Source organism: Limanda limanda, chromosome 12 (genome assembly GCF_963576545.1).
Source record: "Limanda limanda chromosome 12, fLimLim1.1, whole genome shotgun sequence".
Taxonomy (NCBI): domain Eukaryota; kingdom Metazoa; phylum Chordata; class Actinopteri; order Pleuronectiformes; family Pleuronectidae; genus Limanda; species Limanda limanda.
This window is the reverse complement of record NC_083647.1, coordinates 2105626-2130123: the sequence shown is the minus strand read 5'-3', so window position 1 is coordinate 2130123 and position 24498 is coordinate 2105626. Positions and strand designations below refer to the sequence as shown.

Below are 24498 nucleotides of genomic sequence, written 5' to 3'. Positions count from 1 at the left end.
TCTTATTGAGCATTCGCCACAAAAAACGAACCTGCAAGTTTGCTCGAGCCAAGTTCTAGTCCTGGCTGGTGGCCACAATAGTAATTGTTGAGCAGAGATTTTTTTTTTATTGACCTATATTTTCTCTTCCAAATAAGCACTGCCAACCTGGTTTGTTTACAGCCTGACTTTTCATGCTGCTTACCCAGCTATATTTCCATCAGTGATGTCATCCACATTGTGCACAGCAATCAACTTGCCCATTTAAGTGGAATACCACACCTACTTGGAATCTCACAGGGAATGACATTGTCCCATGTGAATCCAACTTAAAGGTCAAAACCCCCAACTCAAACCCAGATAAAGAAACAGACACATAAAGTTAGATTTAGCTGTTAAGATAGAAGCTGTGTTCATTTTCAGGGGCTCCTTCTCCATTTTCATGTGTTAGCGAACAGATCTGTTGCAAAGGGCATGGTAGACAACTGTTCCTTGTATCTCTCTCCTCTCTCTCTCCTTCTCCTCCTCCTGCTCCCCATATCTCTCTCTTTTCTCCCATCTTTTCCATCCATCTCTCCTCTCTTCCCCATTTTCCTCTGCCCCCAACCGGTCGAGGCAGATGACGAGCACATTGAGTCCAGTGTTTCTCTCCACAAATGCCAAAGTGTTACTCCTTGTGGGAACTGTTTTAGTTTTTAAGGTTTTGACCTTCTATTTAATGTGCCTTAAGGTAATGTATATTATGATTTGGCACTATACAAATAAAATATTTTGTTCTAAAAAACCCTCTCTTAGCATCACATAATCTACAGCATGCCAGCTGTTTATATGTTTCTCCCTTTTTCATCTGTCTTCTATTACAGCATTCGATATAGCCTTTGATCAAGACTTCTTTTATAAAAGTTACAATGACAGGTAAAATCTGCAGCATGAGGCAGCATTGCATCGTCTCAGCAGTCTGTTCTTAAAATTATGTAAGAGAATTTGACATGCAAACATTTACCTCTCTCACAGGTGCGTGACCAGAAGCCAGTCCCAGTGCAGTCACAAATGAATCGGTTCCAGCCTTCCTTGCAGACACCTTGGTGTTTGCATGGGTAGCTCTCACACTGCTTGCCTGGCTGCTTGTTGCACGACGGTTTGATGCCAGCACCATTTTGTGCCTCAGCAATTTGACGGATATCCTTACTTCGACCGTCAATGAAGAGGTCGCGTATACAGCCAACATAGCCATAGTTGAGCATCGCTGTCCAGAGCTCAGTGGGCAGTATGAGGTTGGTGCGATCGTTGGGAAGCCCCCCTAAATACATATCGCCCTCCAGGTCTAGAATCTCACTCTCACCGCTGGCTGTGAATGGGGTCCTTCTGCTGTTTACAGAAATTGTACCTGTGGTAGGTATGGAGGGAGATTAGATTAGTGACAGTAGTGCAGGAGGCACTGATGTCATTTCAGGAAGAAATCATTCTAAAAACATTAAGGGGAAAATTTAACAGTTACGTATCAAGATCGGATCACGAAAAAACATTTGGTGCTATTTTTATTAGACTAGGAACAATTCACTCACATTCCTGTGGAGTCTCTATTCAACCTAACCCCAATCTGCAGGTCTTTCGACTGTGTGTTCTTTCTATTTCAATAATGAGTCCAACTTAATTGCAACCACTTTTCCATTCATGCGAATTGGAAAAACAGTTTGATTTCATTTAAAAAAAGTTATTTTCAAAAACAAATCTGTTCCTTAATTATATGGAAAATAATTCATCGCCTTTGCCATCACAACTGACCTGAGCGTCCATCTCTCTGGATGTCCACGTGATACCAGGCACCATCATTGACCTTTGTCTGGGTGGCCTTCACTTTGATAGTCCCAGAGCCCATGTCCAACAGCAGGTAGAGGCTGCCATCCAGCAGCTCTACAGCAAAGAAATCCACCTGGACCCAAACACAAATTGTTTATGTCGATTGCAGCTCATAAATACAATATATTTATGTGAATATTTATTAAAAGTATTCAAATATAAATTGAGGGAGAAACATCCTTGGTTTAAATGCTTGTAAGTCATAGATGTATGCAACCTGTTATGAAGTTTAATGAGTAAACATTTCTTCACTTCAATTGGCCAAAATAATATATATGATCTCTGTGATTCTTGGTCTTCCATGTTATCTTTAGCTTTTAGGTGAAATGCAACTGGCTTTGCTGTTTTGTCTGAAGCACATTTGACCAGTCGTCAAGAGGATTCATAAGTCCTTCTGACTAAATATTAGCACATATGGTTAGGATGGCATTTCTTTGAGCAGAAGAGAAATCAAACACAATGAAATCTTGATGACTTTGGACTGACCTTGGTGTTCTTCTGGCTGCGGGCGGCATCTTTGCGCTCCTGGGGTTTGCCATGGGTGAAGAGGATTAGGCCATTGGGCTCAGTCGTGCGGAAATCGAAAGATATGGATCCCATCCGCTTGGTGTTCCACTTGGGGAGGCTGATGTAGGCCTCGGGAGTCTCAAAAGAAATGGGGTCCAAGGTGGCCACATTCTCACACTTGTAGGACACCTCACCCTGGATTTTCATCTTAGGGTCCACGATTCGAGCCAAGCGGGACAACTCGAGTCGGATGTCATTGTTCTTATATATCACCTGTGATAGAGAAATTATAGCATTACATTCACACATCTGCGTAGGTGTGTTCAAACATGGATATTGAAACTTGGATTACTCAACCAAATACTTGATGTTAAAATTCCAAGAGTTAACATTGTTAATAAAGCAAGATGCAATTTTCCATGTTAAACCTGAAAATAACACAAAGGTGATCAGGTATTGGATTGCAGAGTGGGCAAATCGATTTTGGCAGCCTCTACAGGTCTACTAGCTGCTCCCAGCTCACTCACATTCTCTCCCGTAGTGATTCCTCCACACAAATTATAGAAACAGGCCTAAAAGAGATGTGCATCTTTTTCCTAATGGTATTAGAGGCACCATGGTCTAATAAAGGTACGTTTCTTACCCTACCTGAGGTTATTATAGGTTCTGACAAGTTTAACATTGAAAAACTCAAAACACTGATGTGACTGAAGAATTAGCTTCCACTGAACATTAGTCAAACCTTCATGTGTATGCAGGCTGTGCTTTTTGATCCATACCCTACTCCACCCACTCTAAAGTGAGGAGAACTTCAGTATCCCCGTCTTCACACACAAAATGTGTTCACCAGCTCATCACAAAATGTGCCCATCTGCTGTTTGGTGCTGCGCAAATACTGAGTGTACAGTTTCTGAAAACAGCCGCCTGCTGTAGCAGAAAATGAAACTCACCAGTGTTTATATACAGCTCTACATGTTGATCAGTATGAGATCTTTCATATTGTTACATTGTTTTCATAAAATTGATCAAATTTATAAATAAACAACAAATGAGTTGAACTGCTCTATATCGGAAACTGGGGTCACTATTACAGCCTAAAATTCTGACCTTTATTCAATTGAAGTTCCTGCATCCTGAAATGCAAAATCATGAATGTCTCACCACTAAACTGTATATAAAGATAGAAAGTATGACAACCCCCCAAAAGAGATTCCAAATCATTTTGATCAAGCCTTGGTAGCTTGCTGCAGAAAAGTGAACCCCTTCTCATCTTCTCCCATGCCTGGGATATTTAAGCTTCATGTTTGCACAAGGGGACACACGTCTTTACATCAATGGTCCTCATCAAAAAGAGGAACCACCGTCTGCTTCAAGTGAATACCAACATAAGATTAGACTGAGAATGTATTCTTTGTCACATGAAATGGTCTGCTCTGCCTCACACTGACTAATGACTTGACAAAAGAAGCAGACACAATCTCTCTCTCTCTCTCTCTCTCTCTCACTCATTCACACACACAGACTTAGCAGATGCGTGGCTTCCCTCAACTAATTCAAGAGCCCGGCAAAAGATCTGTCAACCATAACATGGGTAAAATGACTATACTTATCTGAAAAACATAATAATTGTTTATGATTTGCTTGTGGATAACCAGTGGTAAGAACCAGTAACGAATCAGTAACGTATATTGTCGAGTAAATGTTGATGCATATTCAAAAGGTTTTATGCTTCTGAGGGAGAATTGTAAAATATTACAAAACATTATTAGGAATAATTAAAGCAGCACATATTATACAGGTAAAATTAAGATTGTTATTCATCATTATTATGATTTGTATTTAATGGAAGTAGTTATTGTTTGTGAGGTACAGATCTTTTTAAGATAAATTATGCAACCACAAGAAAACACAAATGTACTTTTAGATACACACATCTTCTAATGTTACTCCCCTTCCTCTCAGAGAGCCAATTCACAACCATTTATCTGCAGCGTCTAATATGACAGAGTTGCACCGCTGAAGCATTTTCGTAATCAAACATTATGGCTAGTGCAGATGTGGACAAGTTCAATTCCCTATCGTAAAGTGGACGTTTCACTGCTGTTACTGATCTATTCAAATGCATCCAGGTGCATTTTAGTCTGCGAACGTGTTAATGAACAACAAAAGGAACACATTGATGACAGCTTTTGATGACATGTGACGACCAGTTCAAGATATCTGCGGCTGACTCCATGAAGTACAGTGCTGTGCAGGATAATGCCCTTATGAGATAATTAAAAAGTCCTCAAACTTAATTCTGCATGACCAACTGAAACTATTGATTGATTAACAAAGTGGTGATTATTTATCTACTGTTGACTAATTGAGTTGCATTAGCAAAGAATTGTCTGCCCAAAAAAAGTGTCCATTTACAGAGCAGATTAGAAAATATTTAGGGATTTAAGTAGAACAAAACTTGAACATAAGACTGCTTCTAGTAATGCCCGGATGCAGTCTATTGTCTTTGCAGTCTATTAGGAGTACAACAAATTAAAGAAAATAAAAGTCAAAAACTCAGTATCAGTGATTGGTAGTGCAGAGTACCAGACTCCACCTTCATGCTCACAAAGTTCACACTGAATTAACCCTACAGACAAGCTACAGACCTTCCTGGGCTGCATTCATACCCAGATACACGGTTTACGTTGCTCGCCATGAAGCTCATTTTAACCCAAACAGCTTCCTGTATGAGGAAGTGTCTTTTCAATCATGGAAAGTTAATGAAAAACACTAAGAGGCCAATCTTTTATCACAGCAGCACTAAATTATGTCAATAACAACGGGAGGATGCTGTCACGGAAGGGGTTGTGTGTGTAAATGGAAATCTGCTTAAGTAGCAAATTGAGGGCCTTTTTCCCCTCTAATTTTCTAGGCAGAGAAACTTCCACTGTCTGGTTATATTTTAAGGCACATACATACACAAAACAAACACACCATCTCTTCAATTTCCCTCTCTTTTATATTAATGTCTTTGCGCCTGTTCCTCGCCCAGGGTTCTCTCTAAAAGAAGCCAGCGATGGCTGAGTAGGTAGATTGAGGGGATTGACCGAGATTATCGATATTCCAACGCAGATTTGACAGTAAATCAACTTATCCCTTAAGGTGCTTGGGGACTAGATGGAAGATTGTCTTTTTCCTCTTCTCTCCTTACTTTATTGCCTTTCCTTCTGTTTCTGTTACATCCCTTCTGCTCTCTCTCCTTCCAGATCCATCTATCTCATTCCCCCACCTCCCTACAAGAAACAACCATTATGTATGCTGCTCTGACTGAACATAAGTAACCTGAGCCCCTTCAGCGGCTCCATCGCTTTCTCTTCCAAAACAAAAGCCTAAATAAGAATGACAATCTCTTCAGACTCACCGCCAGCACAGACGGGAAAGTAAACAACTGTCTTAGTGGAGAATATTAATAATAAAATAATCCACATTTCTGTCTCTATTGTTAACTGCTATGATGTTATAATAGTGAGTTATTATGTATTTGTTGTGTTCATCTTTACTCTATAAAGATCTGAATCTGGATTCTGCAGCACCAAGGATCCATACTCTCTGCCAATAAGTTCCACAGATATTTTTACACCGATTTCCACAACAACCAGTAGCAAGGACATCTGCATCATGTACAAATAGCAGATAAAAAGTGAAAGGGCTTCTGTCCATAATGAGAATGCAAAGCTCAAACCTGCAACCACTGCTTCTGCAGCTGGGGTGAACCTGGGTTATGGATGGTACTCTGAACCTGCTCATTTGATCAAAATGTGACAGAGGGGTATCAAAAAGCTATTAAACAGCAGTAAATTTAGTTGTCCCTCAGGACATAATACAGGTTGAAATGAATCTTCAGGATAACCCTCCTCATGGTAAGATGTGAAGGTACCATATATTCAGGAGAATTTTTACAGAGATTGGTTAAATTTACCTATATACATTATAAGGGTTTTCATCGTGACAATAAAATGTCATCATCATCATCATGAGAGTAATGCAGCTTCAACATGTCAACCTTGATGTCCGAGCGACACTGGCTGCATGAGCGCCGCATGTGCGAAGCAGAACGTCTTACTTTTCATTGTAGATACATACATACATTTTATTTTATTTATCCCACACACATGCACAGACATGCACAGGCACACTCATGCAAGGGGAAATTTAACCTCTGCTTTTAACCCATCTGGTGCCAGACACACAGAGCAGTGGGCAGCCAAGTACGGCGCCCGGGGAGCAGATGTTAGGAGAGTAAGGTGCCTTGCTCAGGGGCACTAGGCAGGGTAGGGAGAATCCTCTTGGATTTTTGGACAGATCAATCCAGGTTCATCTTTTTTTTGTTTCTCCGTGGAGTCAAATCAGAGACGAACCAGAGACCTTCTCGCCCATAGTCCAAGTTTCTGCCACTAGTCCACTGATCATACCAGCTGACACGCTGCCTGTGCAAACAACATAGGCCTGCGACACGCTGCAGGTCAGGGCTTAGCTGTCTGCTCATACAGCCAGTGGTGTGGGCGTTAAGGTGTAGAGGTTTAAGATGGGCATCTAGCCTCTTACCTGTTAAAGAGGAACATTCTGAAACATTCAGACATTACTTGGTTAATTTTCATTTTTACCAAGGGGGAGGCTACTAAAATATGTAATTTGGAAGCAATGTTAGTGACACCCATGAGACACAATTCCTCTTCTACCTAATCAGTTGAATTCTCAGATCCGACCAATAAGAAGAAGTTGGAATTTTGAGACTCAGCACTAAAATGTGCACTTTACTTAACCTGGACCATTGTGAACATTGATGGAATTTATGGCCATGTGACTCTATAAAAGAGTCCTGCAGATAATTGGTTCTTTATTGTTCCCTGTGAATAGTAACGTCCTCAGACTGAGTAGCAAAGGACTGTGTGATTAACCAATCTCACAGAGTCACATTTGCAAATTTTTGTATTTATAAGGTAATACATGATGTCTATGGCTGCAAATCGAGCATGTCCAAACCATTAGGGTTAGCAATTGTTTAAAAAAGCCTTATTAAGATCCAAAGAATGTTTTTACCAGCCGTCGAATATAAAAAAATCAATGAGCTGTCGAGAACTGTTATTCTCTACTTGCACAATGTAGTATGACGTACATCCCATTTCCCGTCGGTTACCTTCCTGTCAACGCCAGACTGTTACTCTGGCATCTAACTTGATCTCCACACAGTGTTTCTCGTGCTTAGATATTTTTGGCACTCTCACAGTTAACTTTGTATGAATTCTAAATAGTATCTACTATTTGTTTCTTGTATATAGAGTTCGATGTTAGCATTTTTGTTATTTTTTTTGTGTGGATGAGTCTAAAAGCAGCCTGTCTTTGTGTTGAAAACACTCTGAGAGCATCTGAGTCATGTCAGCTGTCTGTCTGAGTCATCCAGTGACAAGCTCAGGGGAGATGACAGCTATTGATCTGTGAAGCCAACATTTCTTTGTTGTGGCTGGTAGGTGTTTTGTAGTTAAAAAATAGCCAGTTGGGTGTTTGAAAGAGCTCAAAATGGAGAATCCAGAAATCTCTCTCTGTCTGTCTGTTCTTCACATTTCTACCAATCGAGTGGAAATTATAGGCAGGGGAATTTCTGACAACCTAAGGGAGAAGCAGTTTTCGACTGAAGTGTTTTGGATGAGCGGTTATTGAGGCAACTCTTCAGGTGATGTCACTGTGATATCGCCCGACTGTCATAAGCTGGTCTCAGACATGCACTGAACTCTGGAGACCCTTTGGACTTTCTCCACAGGGGCTCTATGTGTTCCTGTGTTCCCTTCAAAAAACTTGGGATCTTCGCAGCACAATCAATAAATTACATCCTGCCTCTGCCTGCTGCACCACCCTCACCCGAATCCTTCGGAGGATTTGGTGCTGTTGTGAAGCTGTCTGAGCGGGAAACTGTGAAAGGCAAACTCTGGAGAAAGTCTGGACCCATTTCTCTGGAGATCCTCTAGTGGTCATGTCTGAAAACGGCTTCATAGGCTCTTAGGGCTTGATCTACTTAAGGTTTGCCTGAGTAAAAACGTGAGCAAACATGATTTCACGCGCAAAAAAAACATAAAAGCTGATCTACTTACGGTGCACACAAAGGATTGCGTGCAGAACAACAGGAGTAGATGCTATTCATTTAATTTAGCACACGCATTGTGATTTATAAAGCCTGAAAATAATTGAGGTGATCAAGCACAGCGTTGTTCGAGTGTAGATGGCTAAGGAGGAGACGGCAGGAAGAAAACGGAGAGAACAGGATTTTTCAGAAAGTGAACTGCACCTGCTGCTCAATATTGGTCAGAGGCATCTCTTCCACCGGCCCCCCCACCTGTTTTATTTGCAGATGTTTTAGTATGAGCTATTCTTCTCTTAGGTTCTCTTATTTTCGGAGGTTGTTCTTTTTGTTTTACCCATAGCATTTACTTTCTCGCAGATACTCTCCCATATCGCGTTTCTTTGCATCATATTAACATTTCAAACAAAATGTTGGTTTGCCTCTTCCACTAACACCTCCAATTCCATGGCATTAAATTTCACTTTGCTCTTGCGGTCACTCTGCTCTTCGTAATGCTCCATGGTGGAAACGATTTAAATACTACTGCCATACCATGTTTGCACCTGTTATCATGTATGCAATAATTTTTAGGAGATTACTCGCAAAATGCACACCAACCAAACGTGCAATCTGTTATAATGCACATGCAATTTAGCACTCTTTATCTGGGACCTTAGTAGATCAGGCCCTTAGACTTCAATCCTTAATATCTCAGATAATTTATACCATTCTCCATGGTTCTGCATCACAGCTTCCTGTAATTATACATAGTCAGCACCAAACTATCTGATCCCAAATGTTTTAAATAATTAATATGGATGACAGTATGTGAGGCTTAGCACAATATATGAATGCTTGATTGTGAAATTATAAATGCATCTATGATAAATGCATCTATCATATATATCAGAGTGAAATATCCTTACACACAAAACTCCGGCCTATGAAGAAGCAGAGGCTACAGAGCTAGACAGCGACAGAGGCATGCAGAATATACAATTTTCTGAATGTTATGACAATTGCAGAATGTGCAGAAGGTGGTGTGTCAGCAACAATCTTATAATTTTAGCCTACATCTGTGCATTTTATGTTTGATGGTTTATATCCTGCAGAACAATGATTCATATCATGTCGACTCCGCGGAACATCAATGTGGTACTTAGCTATATAAGGATAGGCTACATGTACAATGCCTTAAGCCTGCATGAACTACCTTCAACCGGTAATAACTACAATCCCTGAAGAGCTCTAATGGCACCTCAACACAAAATGATCGTACAACGGTCGCATAAAGGACAACAAAAGACAGGACGCAGGCAGTCGATTGTGTACAGATCCTGTGTGCACGTAGAACAGAAGCTATAGAAATATGTCACCTCAGTAAACATGAGATCTGCAGCTGAGTTCAAAAGGGAGGAAACACAATACTACTATCACTGGCTGAAATGTCAAATAAATTTAGATTGCTGTATTTAGACATTTGTAAAAAGAAATGTCAAATCCTGACATTAGTTGGAGTTGGCATGAGTTGTTCAGCTTGTTCATGGATTGGACAATACATTTGGGATTACTATAAATCACTCATCTCAGACACTCATATCTTGGTTTTATTATACACAATGTAATCTTCGATTCTGAAAATGTCTCCTCGCAGGACAAGGATTTTATAAATGTAGTCTTGTCACCAAGTTTAGGATGGTTCTCTTGCTCTCTCTCTCTCACACACACACACACAAGCACGCACACATGCACACACAAACACACACACATGCACACACAAACACACACACACAAACATTTCCCCCTGTTACCCTGCTTGCTCATAAAATACACCATAATTCATATAAAATGTGGCTCTGGACTAGAGGGGGAAGGAGGGTATAGGAGAAGGGAATGGAGGGTGTAGCTGACAATTTGACAAGACACTTTAAGGTCCCTGCCACCTCTAAACAATCATAGCAAAGGGGCCTTTCAACATGCAAAGGGAGCTTTATCAGCACGCTGCAGATGCAGGCTGCAGGTTAACATGAGAATAAAGTATTAACAGAGACTGATAGCAGACTAAGGGGTATCCAACACACACACACACACACAAACACACACACACACACACAAACACACGCACACACACAACATACAGTTAGTTTACATATGCAAACAAATATAATAAAAATATGTACAGTATAATATACCCAAATACTATATACTCGTTCTAGGCACTTAACCTGGACCTGTACACCTACTCAATCATGTATTTATCCAAGTGTGATGCATTAAATCCTGCAGACACTATAATAAAGGATGGAGGCACAGTGGTGTAGTGGTAAGCAGTTCCACGACCTTCCTCCAACAGTCCAAGGACATTCAGGTGAACTGGTAACTCCATATTTTCTCTAGCTGTGAAAAACACACGTTCACAGTCATAGTCTCTATATATTGCCCCTTTGAAAGAAGGGCCTCCTGCACAGTGTCAGTGGCTTTAACTGTGGTGAGAGAGAGAGAGAGAGAGAGAGAGAGAGAGAGAGAGAGAGAGAGAGAGAGAGAGAGAGAGAGAGAGAGAGAGAGAGAGAGAGAGAGGTTGGGGCAACAGAAAGCTATTGAAAATGTCTGACAATGGCCAAATGATAGAAATCCATCATGCATTATCTTTTGCAGCAGACCTCCACACACACACACACACACTCTTAATGAAAATAATACAAATAATTATAATAATAATAGTAATAGTAATAGCACTAATAATAATAAACCTGCATTATCTGCACTATTCCACACAAGGTTACTAAATGCTTTACAAAATACTTGGTATCTTCTTCTTTGTCTGGTTTATTAACGGGTAGCAACCAACGTCAAGGTTCATTACCACCTTCTACTACTTTATTTCTCTTCGCCAGATCGCCCCTAGATCAGACATCTTGATCAGAGTCAAAAGCTGTCCCATCTAAGAAACTACATAAAATGCAGTTGCAATAAAAGTAAGATGAAAGGGAATAAAGGGAGTTAAAACAGTAGCAACAGAATTACAAATTGCATGTTGCAGAGCCTCAGGGTCCTGAAACAGAAAGCCAGGACACTCTGATTAGCCAGCCCGGAGTGGTTGATCTCAGGTTTGTAGGGAATGTAGTCAAGAGCTCCGAAATGCAAATAGTTGAAAGTTATTAAAAGAATCTTAAATCAAGTTTAACTAGCAACAAGTGTAGAGATGCAAGGATTGGTGTGATACAGATTGCTTCAGTTAAAATACGAGCAGCAGCATTTTGAACAAGCTGCAAATTTGTTACTGAAGTTTGACTAAGGCATGTATAAAGGACATTGCAATAGTCCAGACGGGAAAAGACAAAGGCCTGTATGTGACGCATAGATTTTTAGCTGCTGTTTTTATATTGGTTGCCACGGGAACTGTAACTTTGTCAAGAAAGTCACGCAGCTGACATTGTCTGGCTTGAAAGACAAGTAGATTTGGGTGTCATCAGCAGAGGAATGATAGGATATCCCATTAAAATACCTGATAATGTTTCCTAATGGCAGCATGTACAGGGAAAATATGATGGGACCAAGAATAGAACATTGTGGTCCCCCCTGCACATCAGTGGAGCCAAGGATGAGACACTATTTCCAAAAGAAACAGAAAATTCTCTGTCTGAGAAATAAGACTGGAACTATCTGAGGGCAGTTCCACATACCAACACACTGTTTTAGTCTATTGATGAGAATGTTACGATCGATGATGTCAAATGCGGCAGTGAGGTCAAGTAGCAAGTAAGACAGAGCCATCACCAGCATCAACAGACATCAATAAATAATTTTTAATCTACAGGAGAGCATTTTCGGTATGTGTTGTGTGCAAAATCTAGACTGGAATTTATGAACATATTATTGTCACACACAGCTAAAACACCAGCTGACCCAGGGTTGTGTTGAATTTTGTAGATTGCAGCAGAAGCAACATTTCATTGTTAGCATCCAAAACTTCCATAAGAGAGAAAGAAACTGATGTGGTCAAATACAATAAAGCATGGGACCTCAAACCTTACAAGTACAACGGCTGTAATGTAAAATCCAGGGGAAGGTTTTGTGATGATCTGCCTTTGAATATCAGTGTTTATGTTGGGATTGTGCCTGGAGCTGACATTTTGTCCTGAGGGAAGTGTTTGACGAAAGATTATGAGAGAGTTATAGGAAGGGCTTCCTCTCAAACACAATTTCTCACTATGTTCTGCCTCACTGGATTTTGATACATTTCTTGTGATTTTCAGAGTAGGGATTCCACCACACAGTTTGTGTGAAGCGTTTAATTAGAAGATAAATAAACAATACATTATCAACAGTGAATTTGTTTTGAAGATAATGTAATGATAACTTTATTCTGTCTTTTAGTGAAAGACTAAAAAATCCTGCATCTGGCAAGTCCCTTTTTTATGGTTTTGTATAGTCATTGGTTCTTCTCAGTAAGGATTAGGGAAATACATTAGCTTCATATTTCCATAACCTTAACGAAAGTGCTTTGGTTTTCTAAACCCGACCACAGACAAGACCGAGGTTGTGAGCTCCAGTCTCACAGTGCGTTGCTCCACCTTGACCACCGCCACCCACACCATGTGTATGATTCTGGTGTGATAAATGAATGTAGCGCTTCATTCACCCACCACCCCATCACCATCTCAGTCTCCTGCTGCATCCAAAAACATCAAACAACACTAATACAAAGTGTGGATTTACCTCTGCATCATGCCTAATTTTTGGACTACCATTTAGCATGAATATATCCTACAATCCTGCTATAACGGGTAAGTCAACATCATACACAAGAGATAGAGAGAGGGGTGTCTGTGTTTGTGTGTGTGTGAGAGCACTGGGAGACAGGAACATTTATCATCCCCATATGTCTGCGGCTGCCTTGCCCATGAATCTCCTCCCTCCTGACAGCGTGTAGCGTGTTTGGCACATGTGTCTGTGTCGCGCATATGGCTCTGCAGAAATGACAATTGCCCAGGTCACAAAGAACTACCCGCTAACTTCTCAACATTATGCAAGATTGCCTTTAGCTGCCACTAACACCACATACTGTGTGTGTGCGAGTGGGAGTTTTCAATTTACTCTGTCAGTGCACGTGTATATTTCATGCATGTAATAAGAAGAGATTTTTTATTCTATAAATTAGAAGGCTTTTAATAGTGCTAAAAAAAAAAAAAGTCTTATCCTACATATACATGTTGTTGTCGCCTCATGTAGACAAACCAGCAAAAAGCATTTAACATTCAGTGTTAGTACTGTAGTATTATCAGTCACATGGTCTCGCCATGAGTGTTTTGCCAAATGAGAGCTTTTGCAGTGTGTGGTATTGCCCACAGGGTGGCATCATTTCCTTTGCTGAGCATACAATCTGATCTGGGTCCTCCTTAGTCTGATGAAATATAGAAATAGATCCTCAGACTGTAGCTGGTGGTGCTTTTATACATCGGTTTGATTAATTAGATTAATTCAAACCTTTCCTACCACTTCAGGACATCTTGAAGCATAAACTCTAACCTAGTCTGCATCAGTTGACTTAATGAGGACCAAAGCTTGCTCCTAATGAAGCAAAATTTAATTTAGTTGAGGCTATGGTCAAGTTACGTTAAGGTTTAAGTTAGGCATGAATTGGTCATGGGTAAGGTTAAGGTTTTATGGGTTTTCCACAATGAATGATCCCCAAAGGATAGCTGCACAAATATGTGTGTGTGTGTGTGTGTGTGTGTGTGTGTGTGTGTGTGTGTGTGTGTGTGTGTGTGTGTGTGTATGTGTGCTTGCAGTTGGAGGGTATTTTGGAAAAAAACATATTGACAATGACTTGTGTATGAAGGAAATGAACCATTGAAAATGATTTGTAAAGTACAGTTATTCAGCACCATCCTTATAAAATATTTCCATATAATCTTTCAAAAACACCAAGTCATCCAAGCTGAATAATTATATAGGTCGTCTGTCCCTTCTGATACCACCTATGGGGGCAGGCATACAACCGTCATCATGGTAACAATAATAAAAACATGGTTTAGGTTGTGGAACAATCATGGGTTAAAGAAACAACACTGATTATTGGTTTTACAAATAAACTAACATAATGTACCCACACAGGGTCCAAAGAATCAAACTAGCAAACAGACAAATTAAAAGACTTTTTAACATAATGGAGCATTATGCAGCTGAAGAGCCACATACATTTCTTCAGATTTGGTGGGAACCAAACCAATGCTTAAATAGTGACATTTGGACTGAATAATGTAATGAATAAATGTTGCTCTCTATCTTTGTCCACAGAAATGTTGGTCAGTAGTGGTCAGCACTATCACCTTGCAGCAAGAAGGTTCTCGGTTTGAATGCCAGCTCAGTCAAGGCTAGTCTGTGTCAAGCTTGGATGTTCTCTCCAAGTTTCCATGGGTTTTCTCCCACAGTCCACCCTACCGGTGGACTGATAGCTCATGTAGCAGCCCTCTCCCCAATTGTTAAAGGATAAGCGGAAAAGATAATAGATGGATCTCAGGGTTTTGAGAGTGTCAAGCGGAAAAGAAGCAAACTCAATAATGTAGTTTTTAGCAAAACTGCATAAGAACTGACTTATCAGAAGTAAACCTACTCATTATGCAGCAAAATTACCCTTGTTTGCTGTTATTATGAGTCATGACTGTGTGCACAGCTTTTATCCTTGTTTTTAATATTACACATGATTGAACAAAATCAAATGATGTGTATTTTTTACATTATTAAAATGTAAATTTAGATTGAAAGTGTAAATTAAAACATACAATTATTAACTATAGCTGTAAAATAAATACAGTGGTGTAATGTCACACTCACTTGAACGCGTTGGAAGCTTCAACAGGAATGATTCTAATTCATTCTACTGCTTCGCTTTGTTTGTGTTGCGCTGTGTTGTGTTGTAAAGGTAAAGCTGAGAAAAGCTCAACTCTTGAGATGCAGGGGCAGCTGTACACCAAGCTAACCTTGCCACAAAGTCGGCCATGAAAGACAAATTTCTACTGAAGGCTGTGTTGCGGTCGAACATACAGTATGTGTTCTGTAAGAAGAAAATTGAATGGAAATATAGAGCAAGAACCAAATACAGTACTTGCGTAAATTACCAGTATTTGATTAAATTCCACCACTGTTCGTTTGGTACCACAGGGATATAAGTAAAACATCCGTGATTCCCTCTTGACAACATGGAGAACTAAACTGAATCACAGGTCATAACGAGGAACTTCTTTTGGTCTAATTTAGTTTTATTTTTAAATCTCATGTTGCCAAAATGTTTTTAATGCAGTAGATTAATATACTTAAGAGTGGTCAAAATGCTAGGAAACTATTTATTATTACAGTGGCAAGTTCTGTTACTACAGGAGGAAAGTGAGAATAACAGTCACTGTGTTTGCTCATCCTTTGTGCACTGTCTGTGAACCAGTCCTTTGTGCTTCTTTGCTGGCTACAGTATACAGGCACAGTCAGAGGCCTCCATGTGAGTGGATGATGGAGGTGTAATGACAATGACAATTATAGCAATTATGTGTTATTGTAGGCCATTATGTATTTTGTAGGTTTGGAGATGTAGGCTTTCTCTGTAATTGCTGGCTTATGAAAGGCATAACAATCATGCGCCAGCCAACCACAGGGGCTACCAAGGGCGACCAGTACCTGGTGCCATGGTAACAAAACATTTATCCATGTGATGGTGAGGACAAGAGCATTGGCAGCAGGCAAATTAGCCTTAATGGTAAGGAGTGGAGGACGTGAGGGTGCTGGACAGCAGAGGCAGAGCTGGTGGGTTCTGCAGATGTGTGGGTGAGTAGCATGTGTGCGACTGTATAAGAGAGAGGGTATGAGGACAATCTTTCAGACAGGGTGTGTTTGTATGTGTGAGACCATTGAGTATGGATTCATGTGAGTTATAGTGTAACATCTGATGCCATGCAGGAGAACAATAGTTGTCATTAGTAGTCTTAATAGTTTCATCTAACTAACTGTCCATTGGACGTCTGATGAATGTGATAGAAGTGAAATTCTAATTTCTTGGAAATGAACTGCAGGTTGCTGATGTCTTTAGATTGACAATTTACAATTATTGCTCATGACAACAAACATAACCTGTGATAACTTATTAATCATTTAAGTAATTTGTAGTGAGAAAACGTATTTTCAATCACGTTGAATCTTTTTCCTTTATTTTTCAAATCAAATCAAATCAAATCAAATCAAAGTTTATTGTCACATGCACCAATGACAGTGTCATCGGAGCAGTGAAATTCTTATGACATTTTAGACACTTACACTACTGTACATATGTTGCAAATATATTGTCAGTGAAAGGCTGGTACTGAAAAATATAAACATCAAATCACAAACACACATTATGATTTGAAGATAGTGGCAAACAGTCTGTGATCAGAAATTTATGAATTTGTGTGTGATTTATGATGTTGCACTTTTTTCATATCCCTGTTTCATAAATCAACACTGAAACACAAGTGTGATGCTCATGCACAGGTTTTAGGTTTGATATTACTGAATATATAATGTGGGCACCAGCCCACATGAAAAGGTCTTTGTGTCTCATAATTGTAAAGTGACAACAACCCTATCCTTGGGAGAACTCAAACCTAATGTTTGGGTGTTCGTGTCTCTATTTGCATGTGGACATGTGTGTGTGTGTGTGTGTGTGTGTGTGTGTGTGTGTGTGTGTGTGTGTGTGTGTGTGTGTATGTGCGTCCGGCGTGCGTGCGTGCGTGCGTGCGTGTGTGTAAGGGGTGGGGGGTACAGGGAATTGCAAACCTGCCCAGCATGGCACAAAGCAGGAAGTAGGCCAGAGGGGGATTAAAGGGCTACTGCACCATGTCCTCCCTCTCTCTGCAGCATGTATGACAGTGTGTACTCTGTGTGTGTGTGTTTACATGTGTGTTTGTACGTGTGTGTGTGTGTACGTCGGAGAAGGCTGGGTCCCTGCTGCCATGCTGCAGCAACTGGCTCCAGTCAAGTACTTTGGTATGACATCATCAGCTTGAGAGAACAATATATTTGTATTTGTGTGTGTTTGTGCATGTGGCCTACATGTGTGTGTTTTTGGTTTAGCTCAGTGTGGTAACTGTTAGTATAACAAAAGCAACTTCAACATAACTTTCATCAGGCCCTGCTGCTGAGACTCCACTGACATTTAAACGGTAAATGTATTTATTTATGTATATATATTGGACTTTTTCTAGTCTTGATGACAACTCAAACTGCTTTGCAGTGCAGTTTATTTCCATTCACCCATACATTCATACAGTGCATCCATGGTGCATTTACAGTGCATTAACTATGAGGGGCAAATCAGGGTTCAGTATCTTGCCCAAGGACACTTCGGCATGCAGATGGTGAGGACTGGGAATTGAACTGCCAACCTTCTGGTTAGAGGTCGACCCCCCTTTACCAGTATTTCTATATGTAAACCTTAATAAAACTTTGCAAATTACAAAAAGTTTTGTCAACCTTTATCCGTTCTCAGTTTTCTGTCTTTTCTCCAAACTGTTATTTTTACCTGCAATATGTGTGCACATTTTATGTACGTTTATAGTAGAGGTCTTACATGTAAAAATTTGAATTCTTATTTTGAAATGTCCTTTCTGAAGATAATTTAATTGTGAGTGTCTCGTTTGTGTCTGAAGAATTAATTGGAGCAGTTGAACAACCGATTCAATTTGAACGCTGAAGAAATATGTCCGTTCAGCTGAAAACAGCTGAAGTGTAATTTGAAATTTTAATGACAAATAAGATGTAAGTACTGGAGGCAGCTGAAATGTCAGTTAGCATGTGAGCATCGCTCCCGGTTGAACCCACTCAGCTGGAGTGTCAGAGCTGACAGCAGCTGAAGCATGATGAAAAGAAGAACAAGATCTGGAAGTTTAAATTGAATTCACAGTGATATTTAAATCTGAACCATTTTTTATGTTTTTTGAAAGATTTGGAAACATTTCTTGAGGGAAAAAAACATTGTATCTCGATAACAGCATGACCCAGTAGATGTTTGTGTATTTATCTGCACAGACCCTCCTTTGTCTGTACTTTTTTTATTTTCCACTTATTTTGCTGTGTTCAGGAAATTTCTACACTACAAATGCTGTGGGTCTGTAGCCACCAACCAATATCAGTGTACAGGGTCTCAGGAGGTGGGACGACATCACTGTATATACAGACATACATATTGACCGCACCCTAGTGTCGAGCTGCAGTATAGGTCATAAACTTTGCCCCCTTATTTTTAAACAGACGGGCCATGAAAATACAAGCAATATTTCCAAAGATGATTTCTTTCATGGAAGGTACCAGTGGAGTCTACTTCAAAACTATCCTTTGACATTTGAGAGTCCTCTTCAAACAGTCCCACGACACACTTGTGTGCTGGACGTTGTGTGCTTAGCTTTTTATATCTATGGTGCAGAGTGAAGTAAGAAAACACTTATTCCTACCATGGTTTTTCTGCAGTGAAGACTTTCAATGTTTTGAAATTAAACTGTTAATGATTTACTGAACTGCTGTTATCTTTCCATACATTGCATTTTAGATATTTCGGAAGGTGTTGTATGGTTGAATGCTCATACCACTTCCATTTTTAAGATCTGATAAACCAACAGAACACAACCAGTCCAGCACCAAACAGCTGACAGGTTAAGTTAGACTCGAATGAAAAGGTATATTTTAAACAGAAAAAGACAATGTTCAGATTTTATCTAGTGGACTGAAGCAAAACACCAGTGTGAGGATAATTATTCTCAGTAAATGTCTCTTTCTATACCCAATTTGTAATTTAAAGCCTCTTTGTCCCAGCTTCCAAATCCAGTCTGAAAAATAATACCAAAAATTGTTAATACACTTAAAAGATATACATCAAAACAGCTCCCACTACACCAGCATCACGTTCACTCTCACAAACAGTCATCAAAATATCAAATACTTTACCTCCTTGAGACAGCCCATGAAGTTGTTGCTGACTGGAGAACCGGGCAGGTCAGCGGTGCTGGGGCTTCCACCCACATAAAAGAAGTCATCTGATCCCAGCATGGTGTAGTCCTCCTGGGTGTAACCTGTGGTCGTTAGAATCCCGTCCACTGATATTGTCACCTGATAATGAGGAGTGAACAGTGAGGGTGGAAATTAAAGTATTTTTTTCCCATTTGACTGTATTATAGATATAATCACTCTGAGCTATGCGAATTTTAAATCTCAGACCCTGTGACGTTTTGTCTCTGTTACGGATCTAAAAATTTTTTTGCGAATTAGTCAATGTTAAAACTCTTGATGGGCGTGCAAGGTTAGTAAAACAAAACAAAACGTTGACTGGGTAAACTTAGCTTTAGACACTGACAAACATGGATTAATATTAGTCTTCATTCCACAAACCATGTGGTGTTCATCACTCTATGTGAACTTCTTTTGTGTCTGAATATAAGTGAGGGAGAAAAGAAAACAAGAAAGACACTGACATGCAGGAAAAAAAACACAAAAAGGACAAACCATTAAAGGAGGGAGGAGTTAGTGTCACAGCACATAAAACCATCACACAAACATGAAGGACAGGACACAGAATGGAATATGTGACAATATTTCTGCCATAACCGAAAGTCTGACCGGCAGATGTGGAAAGAAGCTCAGCAGTTTATCACCTGAGGAATTCATGTCATGCTTCTGTGTAATTTATTAGTTCAACACTATATCTATATGACAGCCAAATGAACAGATTGCAGTTTTAGACTTCATAACATAGGCCATGAGCAGTTTATGAGCTGTAACATATTGTGATAGTTAAAATATCATTGTATATAAATAAAGCATTGAAAGTTTCTTCAAAGTCAATAAGACTCAACGATTAAATGTTGCTTATATAACACAGTCACATTTAGTCTATTCTGCATAAAAATAAAGTAACTTTCAACACTAGGCCGATCTATAGGTTGACTACTAGCTGAACTTGGTTTCTTGCTTTGAGCAGGTGGTTGTGATAGTCACTCGCCAAGCGCTTGAGCCATCGTTGTGTTTACAAGACAAGATCGTAATGCTTCCCATGAGCAGTAGATCGGACGCAGAAAAGATGAATCAAGCTATGCATTCAACTCTCGAGACAGGAGCAGGAATCAGGTTTGGATGCTGAACTCTCAATGTTTCTTCTGCACCAGTAAGTTATTGAAGCTAACGTTGACTATTGTAGCAATAGCGGAAAAAAATGCTGATAGCTACTTTAGGGAGAGTTAGCAGAAAATTTGTTTTTGGGATGAGTGTCTGTGCTCTGGCCCAAGTTGAGAGGAAATAAAAGTATCCCTTAACTTCACTACAAGTATTTTAGATTTTCAAACGTCATTTTATTCATGGATTCAAATAACAATACCTTTTGTTTTTACTTGGATTGTAAATACTACTGTGTACCACTTCAAGATAAAGAAAAACAAACTGACGTCTGGCCTCAGCTAAAGGTTGAGGCGACTTTACCTGCTGCTAAGCTTACTTCTGAGGTTTACTGAAACCACACACTGTGCTCAAGTCTGACTCATGCTTCAGCATCTACAACAAAACATGAGCAGGTACTCTGTCATTTTTCATCACTATCCACTGTTTATTAAGTGACAGTTTTCATCGATAGAAACATTTGCTTTGAAAGATAAATCTGTTATCCTACAGTTATGCTTTGTTAACATCAACTTTCATATTCTCCTAGTATGTTGAATCCATGTATACGCCAGCCAAAAATGCTTATAGTGGTAGTTAATCAGTTTTCTCCAACAGTATTGGTTGCCACATATTTTCACGTGTTCAGGAGCATGAATGAAGATGAAAGTCAAGTGTGAAGAGGATTTGGTCCATGCACTTGTATTGTACAGTTCCAGTGGTTGTTTCTCTCTTTTGGTACTTCTGACAGCTTAGACAATAATATCACCCCAAAAACATTTACCAGCAGAATCTGGAATGAAACAAATTCCGTAAAACCCTCAAGGGTAAAACCCAAGCAAACACCTAGAAGAAAAAGTGATGGGTGACCGAAAAAAGGAAACTATTAAAAATATAAAGGTACACAAACAATGTAAGTGGATGAACCAGGAAAGGACAGAGGGACAGGGAAAGTAAAGTAATCCTGAAAACACATTAGGGGAATCATTTCTTAATGTAGGGAAGTCTATAAAGCAAAGGAAAAAGAACACAGCAAACCAAAAGATGACAATAAGAATGATATCTACCATACAGTGGAGTTTGTTTACCATAGCGTATCCAATGCCTGTTTGCTTTGCAGAAAGGTGGGGTAGGCAAGTGTGTTAATACATTAAAACAAATCAAATGAAAAATGTACGATGAAAAATTAGAGTTATTACAAGTGTTAGTATAAAAATGGTTAATTTCACCAAGTGCATTAAAGGGGAGCTGTATCAGAACAGACTTTAACAGAAGTTAGGGTGAAAAGACTGGAAAATAAATCAGGGCCTTGTTTCCCAAATGGTAAAGATGTGTCTAAATGGTCTTCTTACATTTGTGGTGTCTTTCTTAAAAGCATTTGGTAGAACAGTACCAAGCCAATCAAGGCATGTTTAATGGATTTGTGTAAAAAAACTCAACAAAATTAAAGGATTGGGGCCATCTATAGTCAGGTGGCATTCTATATTTTATCTTATTGTCAATATCTTCAAAAGCATCCTAATCAACAATGAATGTATACTACTAACAAGTATTGTTCTTTTATCCAAAGTCAGATGTATCCTTTTGTTCAATATTTTTAAGATTGTAATACAGCTGATTGCTCTTAATATCCTGAAAGCTGATGTACTGGAAATAACAAGTTAAGTGTAATATGCTTAAAGCAAAATCAAACATTTAATTTGAGATGACTCAAAGTGTCTTGTTCATTTTTAATACCAAATCAATAGGTATTTGGTTGGCTAGGAAACAATTCTCTCAGAAGCCATCATTAATCAAAACGTTTCACTGAAAAAGAGCAGTATACAAAAGTCAAAAGTGGCTACATGTAAATGGCAATTCTTAAATATGTTGACATTAACTGTGAAATGGCTCATATTAAAATTCACAAAGATTTATGTTTTCTAGCTATATATTAACTCTGTAAACTATTTGAAGCGATACAGAAGCCTCCAACTTTTTCGCAGTCAGTGATCAAACTGGTTCATACTTGTCCAGTGATGGTGAATAAAAAACCCTAATGGCTGTGTGTTTGACTGCGGATTACTCAAACGTATCCACAGCTGAGGAGAGGGCACCTTTATGAGTCACAGACCGACCGTGTCACAAACGTTGGTGAGAATGTGGAGTGTTGTTGTCGTTAAATGAGCCCTGATCGTGCCCAGACAAGGTGAGTGAATTAGAAGATTAGAAGCTGGCAAAGTGCTGCAGTGCTGATGAGGGGGGTGTGGTCCAGGCTGAAAACTGATGCATTGACATCTGTTCAGCTCAAAAAAAACACACACACACACACCAAACAATGACCCTTTTTTATTATAACAACATTCCAAGAATGATTAAGTAAGGAAATCTGTATTTTTAAATAATATCAACTTAAATTAGTAAATTGTTATAGTACAATCTACTTCAGGTTACCAGCATTGTTTGCTTTGGTCTGGTTTATTTCAGGATCCCCATTAGAAGAACATGGGTATGCCTCTAGTAGCATTGTAGTCATGTCTTCAGTCAGTAGATAAGTTTGAGTAAAGACTAAAATGCTCAGCTATTTTAGAAAGTTCTGAATGGTTTTTGAAACAATATACTATATGTGAGCTGTTTTAAAAGATTTACATCTTGGTTAAGAATGAATTTACTTGGGGCTGGCTCAGTACCATAGATGGGGTATAGGTATCATGATGCATTTAGAGATGGGCATTGTTGAGTTCCGACATTTTACAGGATTTGTTGACAATAAGAAAGAATACCTGTTTTTCTGAGAAATGTAGTTTAAAAAATGAAGTTGTGTTCTTGACACTATTTATGGTTGCCAACTTTTATGCAAGTCATTTGATTATTTACATTTTCTAATTACGTGGCTAATTTACATTGCCGGGCTGAAACTGTCCACCTCAAGTTGGAGGATTGACAAGAAACAGTACGTAATCCACTGTTCCTTTCTGGAATTTGATCTCACAGTGAGCTGTTAGATGAAGAAGCGCAGGCAACAAAGCTGCTTGCCTCCAACTTCTCAGCAGCTCATCCTCCTTTTCATGTGCTCTGTCAAGTGAAAAAAACCTTCACATTATGCACAGCATGTAGTCAGACTGTAGTAGCAATTATTTTTCAAAAATGTATTTTTTTCGAACAAGCGGGGTTTACTTGGATACACTGTGAAGCGATACACCAGTAGGTCCTCTGTTGTATCCCTGACAAATTAGTTGGGACTCTGTCTGAGTCTATTTCATGTTAAGACATACAGCCTGCAAAGTTTTATTAATGATCAGTTTTGGATATTCATTCTTGGGTGACTACATCTTATCTCCCTGATCACCCCACAGATAGATAAGACGAAAGAAATAAGGAGGAAGGAAGAGGGAATGGAAGGAAATTGAGGCCGGAAACTGTGCTCTTAAACTATGAAATATGAACTGGACAATGACTGTGGACTATAGTGGATCCCATCTTGATGGTGGACCATGATCTTGATGGCTGCTGACCAGAGACTATGATGCAGCAAGACTGCTTAATATATAGTATTGAAGTTATCCTTCCTCATCGATGCTGCTAAAAACTTTAATCCCGATGATGTTTTCTTACACTTGACATCTATTGCACTTCCATCCGTCCTGGGAGAGGGATCCCTCACATGTCGCTCTCGCTGAGGTTTCTACGTATTTTTACCTGTTAAAAGGGTTATTTGTAGTTTTTCCTTACTCTTCCTGAGGGTTAAGGACAGAGGACGTCACACCATGTTAAAGCCCTATGAGACGAATTGTGATTTGTGAATGTGGGCTATACAAATAAAATTTGATTGATTTATTGATTGATGTATGGATGGATGGATGCAGAGGTGACAGTGGTGGAAGGACAGATGGATCGATTGATGGGTT

The 24498-nt window shown here is 39.4% G+C and overlaps 1 protein-coding gene across 8 annotated transcripts in view; it reads right to left on the bottom strand.

The window, feature by feature from the left end:
- nrxn3a (neurexin 3a) overlaps positions 1-24498 on the bottom strand; it is a 157347-nt gene that overhangs the window by 68425 nt on the left and 64424 nt on the right. For 5 of the 8 annotated variants that reach the window (XM_061083128.1, XM_061083129.1, XM_061083135.1 and 2 more), the window contains 4 exons: positions 19412-19573; positions 2326-2619; positions 1765-1912; positions 983-1366 (listed from right to left, as the gene is read on the bottom strand). In XM_061083128.1, the coding sequence (XP_060939111.1) occupies positions 983-1366; positions 1765-1912; positions 2326-2619; positions 19412-19573 (988 nt within the window). Of the gene's footprint in view, positions 1-982; positions 1367-1764; positions 1913-2325; positions 2620-19411; positions 19574-21678; positions 21724-24498 lie in introns of all 8 variants that reach the window. The other 3 variants (XM_061083130.1, XM_061083133.1, XM_061083131.1) reach the window with 2 other exon arrangements.